The sequence below is a fragment of the Condylura cristata genome, unplaced genomic scaffold, assembly GCF_000260355.1.
Source record: "Condylura cristata isolate star-nosed mole 26May11 unplaced genomic scaffold, ConCri1.0 scaffold00037, whole genome shotgun sequence".
Taxonomy (NCBI): Eukaryota; Metazoa; Chordata; class Mammalia; order Eulipotyphla; family Talpidae; genus Condylura; species Condylura cristata.
In genome coordinates, this window is record NW_004567138.1 from 4,091,983 (window position 1) to 4,104,420 (window position 12,438).

At 41.9% G+C, this 12,438-nt stretch overlaps 1 protein-coding gene across 1 annotated transcript in view; it reads right to left on the reverse strand.

Moving 5' to 3' along the window:
* KIF13A (kinesin family member 13A) overlaps window positions 1–12,357 on the reverse strand; it is a 196,887-nt gene extending 184,530 nt beyond the window's left edge. Inside the window, exon 1 of the mRNA XM_012732923.1 lies at window positions 12,271–12,357. Coding sequence (XP_012588377.1) covers window positions 12,271–12,329 — 59 coding nt within the window. The 5' untranslated portion in view covers window positions 12,330–12,357. The remainder of the gene's footprint in view (window positions 1–12,270) is intronic.
* Window positions 12,358–12,438: the final 81 nt, after the last annotated feature.

A 12,438-nucleotide genomic window follows, 5' to 3' on the forward strand; every position in this document is an offset into this window, starting at 1 on the left:
AGCCCCTGTGCTTTTATGTTATTTTCTTTTAAAGATTTATTTTTATTTACTTACTCACACCAGGGGTGTGGGGTGGTGAGAGGATTCACCAGAGACAGAGTGGGGAGCAGAACAGGCAGATGGACAGAAATACACTCCTGAGGGGAGGTCGGCTGTGCCGTGGGGGTCAGCTCCCTGGCCGGGAATCGAACTCAGGTCTCAGTGGCTGGCCATAGCTTGATAGCACTGAGACTTCAAAACCTGTGCCAACCAGGGAGGCCCATTCATGCTTTATTATTCCCATTTTATGGATTAGGGAAACAAGCACAGGAAGCCAGGAGACCTACCCCCATCTAGCTGTCAGTAAGTAAATGTCAGGTTAAAATTCTGAGTAAACAATAACCTTGCTAGAGAGCTTGAAAAAAAGAAAAGTCCCTTAGAACTACAGTAAATCAGAAATTTTAGGAAATTACTTCACTGCATAATCCATCATAGAAAGAAAGGCAGGCTACTCTGTCATCTGGGAGAGAGAAATACTATTCTAAATGTCAAAGCCTGCAAGGTTTCAAAAAAAGTTAAAAGGGACATTACAACGCTAATGTTACCTATTTGGACTGTAACTTCAGATCTAAAAAGCAGATGTTTCAAGCTGGATAAGCCCAAATTTAACACTATTATCTTGATAAGCTTTCCCAACCACACTCCTCCCTGATACTCAAAACATTACCCTTGAACAAGTAATTTTCTTTTTAAGATTTATTTATTTATGCATACAGAACTGGGGTCCAGCCCAGAGGTGCAGGGGTGGTGAAAGAATTCACCAGAGACAGAGTGGGGAGCAGAACAGGCCGACTGAAGAAGTACACTGCTGAGGGGAGCAGTGGGCGGGTCAGGAGAGGTCTGTGCACCATGTGGTCACCTCCAGGGTGGGGATCCAACTCATGCTGAAGTGGCTTTAGCTTCTTAGTGCTGTGCTTTTTTTTTTTTTTTTAAGATTTATTATTTATGCATACAGTACTGGGGTACAGGCCAGAGGTGCAGGGCAATGAGAGGATTCACCAGAGACAGAGTGGGGAGCAGGACAGGCAGATCAACGAAGTGCACTGCTGAGGGGAGCAGCGGGTGAGACAGGAGAGGTCTGCCGCACCATGTGGATCTCCTTGGGGCCGGGGATCAAACTCACAGTGAAGCTGCTGTAGCTTGCTAGAGTGCTGTGCTTTAACCCTCTGCACAGGTTGGGGGGTGGGGGTGGGGGGCTCTTAACAAGTTATTTTAAGGATCTTTCTCAATGCACTACTGTAACAACCCCTGTTACATTTGTATAGTGAGCACTCAACTTTAATTAACTATGTAAATAGAAGTAGTTAAGGATAGAGAGCAAAAAGGCAAAACAAAGCAGATAACCCTAACAGATTGTTAGCCAGTTTAAAAAGGGCAGTTTGAACCGTTAAGCTCAGCTGTAAATCGTTTACACAATCTGTTTGGCCAGGATTGCAGGTGAACATGCCAGTTGCAATGCAGAGGACTTGTTTTATCAAACCACAGGATGTAAAGTATATGTGAAGGCTTGTTATTTTGATCAACAAACTACATGTGAGTTTACTGTATGTTGTGCTTCCAAAATCTGGAAGAGATCATCCACTCTGTACTGGCAGCAGAAGGCCTGGAAGCTCTGTACCATTTGCCTTTTTTCTGATTTTCCCCTCACATATGACCACATGAATATATCTGTGGTCACTCCTGGGGTGGACAATCTAGGGAGTGTCCCCTCAGGATGACACAAATAGCCAAGGGCAAAGGGTAAAGCTTCCCTTTCCTCAAAGGCTTCCTTCCTGTTCTGGCTCTTGAAAAAAAAAAAAAGAAGCAGGCTCCCAATTCCTCCCCACCCCAAGGGGACGGACTGCAAGCAGCCTGGTCCTCGCCTCTCTCCTACCAGCAGCTAACAGCAGCAAAGCCCACCACACCCACAGGCGAGACACTCAAGGGCCACGTGGAATCAATAACTACTCTGCTTTCAATCAAAGATAGACACACTAGGATGAACTGCAGTGAGGGAGGGTTGTAACAGAACGCACAGAAACAGAACAAGGTGCCTAAGGAAGCATTCATAGTTCTGGAAATGTAGTTTCTCCACTCCCATATATGCATGCATACTTTTTGCATGAAACAGTTGTATGCTGTGAGAACAGCTTAGAAAATCAACTGGTTTCCAAAAGGAATGTAACTGGACAAAATGAAAACTCATCTAGCAGTACAAACTGGAAGGCTGATGTGGGCACAAAAGCTGCAGCCCAGCAGGGTCAGGAGACTGCCGAAGACAGGGACTGGGCTCCACAGGGATGGTGACCTCCGTGGCCTAGTGGTGGCGAGCTCACACCACTCTTCTTTCACTTGACACCTTCAACCCTCTGTCAACCACTGCAGGCAAGCAGAACCCCCACCCCAGGCCCAGTGACCCCATCTTCTCCAGTTTTCCTAGCTGACTAGAAGTTCCAATGCAACACATTCATGTGAGATCTTGCTCCTAATGATGTCACCTACTATCTTTTTGACTCAACGCTACACTGAAGCACCACTGGAATAAATCTGAATTTTAGAGTTTAAAAAAAATGTTGCTGATGGCCCTCCCTGGTGGTGCAGCGGGTTAAAGCACAGCACTGAGAAGCTAAAGCCACTTCAGCATGAGTTCGATTTCCGCCTGCCCCGGAGGTGACCACATGGCGCGGCAACCTCTCCTGACCTGCCCGCTGCTCCCCTCAGCAGTGTACTTCGTTGATCTGCCTGTTCTGCTCCCCACTCTGTCTCCGGTGAAGCCTTTCGCCACCCCTGAGCCTCTGGCCTGTACCCCAGTTCTGTATGTACAAATAAATAAATCTTTAAAAAAAAATGTTGCTGATGCTTGACTTGTGTCCTCAGTTTTATAGGTGAAACTCAAAAAAGTAAAAGTGAGTGGCAGAAACAGGTGCACCCTGCTTTCCATACGCACTATTCCCCAGCTCCACCCGGCTGTGGGCCCCATGGAGATTTGGTCTGGTAAACCTGAACTTCCCAATAGTCAGGACTAGGTAAAAGGATAAACGAGAGCTCTGTCTAGATAACTGAGCTCTTTCCTCCCCCCTCTGTTGCAATTCCAATAAAAACAAGGAGAAGCATTTGTTTAAATACACCTGGCTAGAGGGGAGGCTTTAAAAAAAAAAAAGCACAGGAATTTACTTGGCTTTGTGAGACTTTACTTTCACAATCACACCGTTGGCACAGGGAGACCCTATTAAAGTGGCATAAACTGACTGATAAGGTGGATATTTAGGGTGACTGGATGAAGCCTTCAGACATTAATGCTGAGTAAGTTATGAAGATTTGTATATAAGATCTCAATCGGAGTGGTAAAATGAACCAAAGGACAGGTTGCACAGGGGGGCTTTAAAACCTGGTGTGTTACAATAAACAAATAGTTTTCGATCTTGGCCACACAGGAGGGTCAAGTGCTGATCATGTGAGTTAACCTCCTTGGACACAGTTAAACTGACAGGTGATTAGCCCCTCAGACTTGAACCTTCACAGGTGAGGTCATCTGCAGAGAGAAGTCACATCTGCTTTGTTCGCATGGGATTTCCAGCCCAAAGAATTCACGGACATACAAAAATGGGTGTTTTAGATCACTACATTTTTTGGGGTGATCTGTTAAGCTACAACTACAGTAACTGGGACACCTAGGAGGCATTTAAAAATCCTGGGGTGAATTTCAGCCATTACACCAGCATCTCAGATAGCTGGTGGGTGCAGGTGAGGGAGATCAGCCATCTACTTTTAAAGCACCCTACAGTGCTCCCACGGTTACAAGTCATGTTCAGATCTGTGCTGTCCAATACAGTAGCCACCTGCTACAGGCAAATGTTTAAGTTAAGTAAAATGATATATTCAGCTCCTCAGCCACACGTGCCACCTTTCAAAGGCTCAACAGTGACATACAGTGACTTTCTTAAACAGCAGAGAAACCTTTCCAGAAACACAGACATGGTGCTGGTCTAGGCCAGTGGCTCTCCAGGCTTGGTCCTGAGCCATAACAACAGCATCAGCATCACCTCCTAGGAACTCATTAGAAACGAAAGTTCTCAAGCCACACCACAGGTCTACTGGATAAGAACCTTTGGGGTAGGACTCTCGATGTGATTCAGAAGCACACTCAAGCATGAAAAACACCAATCTTGTTACCATCCATCTAAAACCACTTTTCCATGACCCATCATCATATTTACACCTGCAAATTATCAACTTTTAATGCCATTAAAATGAATAGTTCTTAGCATACAACTTCAAAGATACATTTCATGATACCTTTGCTTGAGAAGAAACATCTTTCAATTAGCAAGCAAAGGATTTGGAAAAGTTTCATGTAAAGATGCTCTCAATTATTGATAATCATCAAGAGAAACAACCTTAAGGTCCAAAAATACAGAAATGTTTAACACGTGAAACTCAGTATCAAGGACTAAAATTCTATTTGTGCAAACAGTGCTGTATGACAAAGGAAGGAAAGCAGAACACAACATTATAACTTCAGATATCTGTTATTCAGACAAGGACAAAATGAAGATAAAAGGAAAATCAGATGACTGACCTGTTGTTTGGCTTGAAGGGGACAGTGATTCCACTCCTCCCACATGTTTATCTCTGCCTCATCCTTTACATATGCAAAGCCATTATAGAGCATCTAAGGGAGCCATTTTGTAAAAAGACAGTGTTGTCATGTGAAAAGTTCGTCACAAGAACAGTATGGTAAAACACTCCTATTTCAAAGTCACTCAATCTATGGAACATGAAATTGAGACTGGTTTCAAGAAAGTGGTGAGCGCTGAGAAGAGGTATCCTAATCCAAAGAGCCCCTGTGCTTTTATACCTTAGATCTGCAGATATAAGAATTGTGCATGTTTATACATAAAAGTTCAAAGATGTTAAGACCCAACTTTTTTATTGATGTGTTTAGATGCCACATAATTGGTGGATGGTGTAAGGTGAAATAAAATAATTTCCTAGGAGGACTGTCTCACATTTTACATTTCTAAGTCAAAACACCCAGTTGTAGAGTGCTCTTCTTTTAAAAGATAGCTCCTGTATCCCACAGAAATGAATTCATTTTATTACATTTTCGTATAAATTTTTGCTCACTTCCTGTATCCACAGCTCTAGGGTAAGTGTAAGAAACTTAGTTTCTAACATTGTAAAGGTACAAAGTTATCTTTCCCAGTTCACTTGTTTCTCCACTATTATGTTTCCTTTGCAGGTAAAGTGTTCCAAATACCTTTAAATTTTAAATAAACACTTTCTCTGCTCTAGCTCTAGGTAAGATTTGAGAAAAGGTAACTGTGGCTGACTTGTTGTCTTTAGAAAACCTATATTTGGGAGAAACTCCTATTACCGCCTTTGAAATGTACACATGACATGTATAATTTTATTGAAATCTAGAACGAACCCAAGTTATCCAGTTATTTCTCACCAAATTTTGCTCCGAGAAGCCAAATTAAGTGGTAGGATGATAAACCGGTCAGTTTGAACATTTTATCCAGTCTGACAGAAATAGATTTTTAAATAAAATTTCTGAACTAAAGTAGGAATTTTCAATTATCTCAACAGTTTATACTGCCTACAGATAATTATCTTCATAGATGTGGGAAAATGTAGGTTGCCTTGGGTAGTTACTATCTTCAATTCTAGTATGTGCATATGCTCTTAAGAAAAAGGCAATCATTACTTGTATTTTAGTTGTTGTAGTTAAATGAAAAGAGGATTATTCCAAAAAAAAAGCTTGTAATAATATGTATTATTAATAGCAATAGGCTTTACAATATGCTTTCTGTGTGCTGGGTTTTCCTGAATTTGGGCAGAGAACACAATGACAGATCATATAGCCATGGTCCTAGAAAAATCCAAGTGTAACTAGATGAAGCTACTTCTGAGAAATGCCTTTAACATAAAAGACAGAAACCAACACAAACAACCAAAACAATACACTTGGGGGGGGGAGGAGACTATACGGAGGAAACTATGAATAATGGCCTTAGAAAGAGAGAGAAAAACACCACAATGAAGAAACAAGAAGGTGATATAATTTTTTTTTAAATCAAGCACCCAAAAAATGGATTAAAAATGACAGCAGAAAATAAAAATAAGCATGAGTGTTGGAAGATAAACTGGAGAAAATCTCCCAGAAGGCAGAACCAAAGAGAGAGAGAGAGCGTGTGCTGAAATGTTGAAATATAGTAAAGAAAAATAAAATAATTCATAACCAATTCAGGAAACTCCATGTCGAAATAAGTGTTCTAGAAAAGTAAATTAAGAGGTGAATTTATAACTGAATTAATTCAAGCATTAAAAAAACACATAAATTTCCAGGTCAAAAATGTGCATTATTATAATTTCCTAAAGAAGGGTGAAAAGCGAACATTCTATAAGATCCCAAAGAGGGAAATTTTGGTCAATTTCAAAAAAAAAAATTAAGCAATCCAAGTAGCTTTGTACTTGACAACAGAAACACTGGAAGAAAAAGACATAAGAGCAACAAGCATATTTTAAATAGAACTGGACACTTATCCAGACTATCTATGAAATGAGTATGTATATTCATGGCTTCAAAATGTTCCCTCTTAAATACCCTTTTTCAGGAAGTTACTACTAAATGATGTGCTCTACACAACCAAGGGAAAAAAGTAAGAAAGAAAAGGGAAGCAGATAAGTAAGACATCCCACACAGAGAAGAGTCAACAGGTATCCTCAGTATGTTATAACAAGAAATGCCAAAATGGCAGCAACATCGGGTCAAGGAGGACCATCTCTAAATATAGGAATCAAGAGAGCACTTGTCATGTCTGAATATATTTAGAGAGACTTAGGCAAGAGACAGGTAATTTAAATGATGAATTAAGGTTAAGTACAGTAGTCCTTCCCCTTTTCCTCCCAGGCAAGGTTTTTCCAAGTTCAACCAAAGTCTGAAAATATTACCAACAATATTTAAATTTCTGGCCTACAGAGATACATGAGCAACCAATATCCTAGAAGCTTATGGAATGGCAGGGAAAGCCAGTTCGGAAATAAAATGTTGCCAACAGTTTATGTAATGCATGAACTAGAAAACATACAGGTGGGCCCTCCCTGGTGGCCCAATGGGTTAAAACTCAGCACTACATAGAGATCCGCAGTCTCTGCAACACAAGTTCGATTCCTGGCCAGGGAGCTGACCACACGGTGTGTCAGACTCTCCTGGCCCACCCACTGCTCCCCTCAGCAGTGTACTTTGTCAATCTGTCTGTTCTGCTCCCCAGCTCTCTAATGAATTCTCTCACTCCCCACACCTCTGCCCTATACTCCAGGTCTAGTATGCATAAATAAATAATAAATAAATCTTAAAAAATATACACATGAAACTGACCAAGAAATATTTTCTTTTTTTAGATTCATTTACTTATTTACAACTGAGATGCAGGCCAGAGGTATGGGGAGTGAGAGGATTCCCAGAGACAGATTGGGGAACAAAACAGGCAGATCTACTGAAATACACTGCTGAGGGGAGCAGCAGGAAGGTCAGGAGAGGTCTGCCATGCCATGTGGGTCAGCTCCCTGGCCGGGGATCAACCTTGTGCTGCAGTGGCTACAGACAGCTTCACAGTGAGTGCTGTGCTTTAACCCCCTGCCACCAGGGACGGCCCAAGGAATAACTTTCTTCCACTGCCCTCCCTCATATTCTTCACAAGACTATACCACCCACCTACAATATGGAAAATTGGGCAAGAAGTTAAACTTGGATGCTCTTTACTAAGAGCCCACAATTCAGCCCAGTTTTTCTTTTAGCTCAGCTAACTTATATGTGTACATTGCTTCTGGATGCTGCAATTTACCTACCTAAAATAATAAGAACAAAAATGTATGTGGGAAGCAAGTCCCATTCTCAGTTCTTTCCATCTTAACATGGAACATTTGTATTTGGTATAATTAGGTGGGTTATTTATTGTATCTGCGAGCACTCAAGACTTTTTTCATATAAATTAATGATAATGGTGTTATCAGATATAACAAATAACCTACCAATCGTCTACTTTGGAACGGTGAGGAAGGAGAAATCTGTATACGTTTTATGGCAATTATTTACTTCCTAAAACTTAGGAAGATGAGATGGATAAGGCCCCCATCTATAGTTTTTAAATCACCATTTCCAACCACACTGGATGTAAAAATGAATGAACACATATTAGTATACTGGCCTTTAAGCTAGGAAAGATAATTGTTGAGACCTATATAAACCTGTGTGTTTGTGCACTTGAAAACGTGTGAAGAAATATTAATGACTGTAATTTCCTTTCTTTTTTTTTTAAGATTTATTTATTCATACAGAACTGGGGTACAGGCCAGAGATGCAGAGGGTGAGCGGATTCACCAGAGACAGATTGGGGAGCAGAACAGGCAGATCAACAAAGTACACTGCTGAGGGGAGCAGCGGGCAGGCCAGGAGAGGTCTGCCACGTCATGTGGTCATCCCGGGGCAGGCAGGAATCGAACTCTTGCGGAAGTGGCTTAAGCTTCTTAGTGCTGTGCATTAATCCACTGTGCCACCAGGGAGGGCCCTGTAATTTCCTTTCTTTTGGGGCGGTGAGGGAATGGGAAGAGCAGAGGATGATAGTAGTGGGGAGAGCAAGACTCTTCATTGCTAATCTGCTGATACTTTTTTTGTAATGATTTATTTATTTATGCATACAAGAATTGGGGCAAAGACCAGAGACGCAGGGGGTGAGCAGATTCACCAAAGACAGAGTGGGGAGCAGAACAGGCTGACTGACTGAAATACACTGCTGAGGGGAGCAGCAGACAAGACAGGGGAGGTCTGCTGCACCATGTGGGTCACCTCCCTGGCCAGGATTGAACTCATGCTGTAGTGGCTGCGGAGAGCTTCACAGTGTTTTATGTAAACCCCTGCACCCCCCAGGGGGATCCTATACTTTGATTTTTTTTTTACTGAATTCCCATTTTGACAAATTAGGAACTCTGATTCTACTTCTACCTGCTGAATCCCCTGCTTCAACATCCTACTCCATGCATACAGTGTCCCAGAATTAATTTGTGGCAGGTATGTTCACTTTAACAAAAGACTTTCACCCAATCTTAAAAACGTGAATCTACGTCTTCCATACTCACAGGATCAGCACAAAACCACCTGTTTCTCTAGGTTGCTAAGACCCTGGGTCCCTCCTCCATGGTTACCCACACACTGCAGACCAACTCAGTGCAGACACTCACTATGATCTGGTGCTGTGCAAGGGCATGAGACAAAGGTAATCAAGAGATGGTACCTGCCCCCAGGGAACTCAAGAGTCTCAAGGAGGAGGCAGAAGAAGAAACATGTAATTTCCAAATAATAGGGTTTATGTGAAGGCAAAACTAGAGTGCACACCACCACTCTGTACATTATGCATTTTAACCCTGATTTCCCTCTCTCAAAGAGGAGAGTCCCTCACACAGACACTGGATCTGTGTTATCTTTGGAACCCCTATCTGAGCGTGCCACCGCATGATCTGAACTTCACAAATGTCTCCACATAGTGCCATGACTTTTAAGAAAGAAACAAATTTATATATGTTTTCATGTTTCTGAACACAAACCAGCACATTAAGCTGAACTCTGCGGCATATCATAATGCCTGAATTTCTGTATTAACCTCACAAAAACCTATGATCATAACATCAGTATCATAGAGTCCTGGCTTTGTGTCCAAAAAAGGGGTAAAACTATGAAATAGAAGCCCATCTGTTTCTTTTCCTGGCAATCAATGCACTCCTGCTGACTTTTACTAGTAGGACTGAAAACTTTCACTCAGTAACTTAGAATTTCTACTCCTGGCTAACACATTTATAATTTCGTGGAATATTCAGAATTCTCAGACTGACACAGGCTTGCCAATATTAATTGCTTACACCTCAAACCCTGAATTTCTAAGTAAGAAAAATAGCATTCTCACTTTGCCCTGAGCTCTAGCCTGAAACAAATGATAGAAATAACCTGCAAACACAACATGAAGAATTGTTGCAATTAATCAACTCAGACTCCCAGGGAGGTACTGTTTCTATATTTAAATGCAACTGCAGTTTTAAGGGGAAAATCTGGTGGAGAAATAGGAAACCATGCTGCCTAATGAAGAATAAAATACAACTGGTGTCTCCATCCTTGTAGTTACAGTAATCCTAATCAACAAGTAGCATGGGGAAGTCACCTCCTCAGTTTGTCTGTAAAGAGAATGAAAGGTATCCAGACAGAATCCCATAAGAGACCCAAGGGTCACATCTGGCACCAGAACTTAACAAGAGAACACCTAAATTTCAATGCTCTCTTGATAGCTCCAGGTGAGGGGCTATTCTAAGAAGCAAACCACTAGATAAGCCCCCAACTACCCTGTAAATGTTTACTTAAGAGATCCGTGATTGGTAATTGTGGCAGCCCTAAAAATGATCAATGGATTATTTATAATGTCTTACCAACTGTCCACAGTTATTATTTCCATCCAAGTTCTACAAAATTAAATCTGTTTCTCTCACAAATGACAAAGCTTCACTGCATTAAATAGTAGCTAACAGTAGCACTCCTTATGGCAAGAAAACAGCTACATAAAAGAAGTTACACTATTCTACCTGCTTCCCTCACTTCAGCTACATAAGTGAAGTTACACTATTCTACCTGCTTCCCTCACTTCAGCTACATAAGAGAAGTTACACTATTCTACCTGCTTCCCTCACTTTGAAGAAACTGACTCAACAGACTTATTTTTCTGTAACAATGTAAAAAAAATAGTTTCAGAAAAAATGCTGGTGGTATAGGTATCTGTATATATTTTCATTTAAGCAAAGACTTTACTTCTATAACCATGAAATATACAACTAATTTGCTATAGTAATGGTGGTGGGAAGTCCATGGGGGTTACAACTGAGATTAAAAAAAAATGTAAAAAACGAAGAATAATGTAAAAAGTGTATTTATAAAATAAAATAATTACTTTTAGCCATACCTTCACTACTGAAAAGTATTTAACAGGACAACTTAACTATAACAGCCATTTATTGTCACCATAACAATCTGCTGTAAGTAGCACCATGTTAGCTCACTGGCTTAAAATCTCTACCCTTAACACAAAAAGCAAAGGCTGCCCAAATTTATAACTCCTTCCCCCAAATTTAGCAAACCGATGTGTAAAACACCACAATATTACAGAATGAAGGCAGTTGCTTCCATTAGCCATAACATCACAAACCTTCCAGAGTATCTCTTCAGTGAAAATCTCTAAAGAGCAATAACCATCAAATTGTAGTACATCAATCAACAGGTGAAGTTTACAAACACAACTCATGCTTATGTCCAAAAGGAATGAATTCTGTCAAATCTCCGGTTTTTTCTTGTTTGTTTGTACAAGCGACTGCATTGCTATCCTGAATGAATTCTGAATTCCAACCTTTTCTTCTCGGGGGGCTTACCAGAAAAAATGCCAAATATTCTAATTATTTTAGGGCATTTTCCCATACTGCTGCGTGGAATAGAGCAGAATTAATAAGGATCCAACAGTTACCACTTTTCAAATGCAAATATGTTGCCATCTAGTAAATGCAGTCCCCTTTTAAATGTCCCCCAGTGTCTGTCTACACAGCTCAGAGCACTACTTTTGTTTCCTTGAAAATCAAAATACGCGCATTACATTCAGGCATTATCTCCACCCAGCACCGACAAAAACAGAAAAAAAGAAATAGATTTTAAAAGGCTCAGGCCTGGGCCTGCATCAAGATTGTTTTGCTTGGTTGTGGGGGGTTTCCTTCCATTTTACACGCAGAGTCCAACAATCTTGCCCAAGGATGCTGTCAGGGCAGTGAGCCCTGGGTCCCAGGCCATGGGGAGTTCTCTTGCCTCCTTTCTGACCTCAGTTTTCTTATCCATAAAATGTGGTCTTTGGATTAATCATGTCTAGGTTCCCATCAGCGCCCCCTGCACGACCCCCCGCCTTTATTCTCTGGTTGCCTCGAAGCCAGCCCGGGTCTGGAGCTGGCTCTGGCCAGGGTGCCTCTCCCGCTGTCGCCCTCAAGAGGGGGGGCCGGGGGGAGGGTCAGAGGGAGGAGAACTTGGACTTGCAACAGCTTCAGACAGGAGCGTGCGACAAACTTGAAGCCTTCCTCCTAACAATAGGAGAGAACGCTCCCATTTTCCTGGCTCAAACTTATGGGCGACCGCGGCAAGGATCCTGCTCCCAGCCCTCCCTGTACCCGCTTTACCTTTCTCCCTGTTTGGTATTAGAAGGAGGAGGGTGCAGGACCGTTTGATTCCCTTCCATCTCCACCACGCACTTGGTGTTCAGTTCCAGTTCTGAAAGCAGAGGGGAAACCAACGCTGGGAAGTCGAGCGTCGGTGCCTCCAGCCCGCCGGGGCGCGCCGCGCGGGGG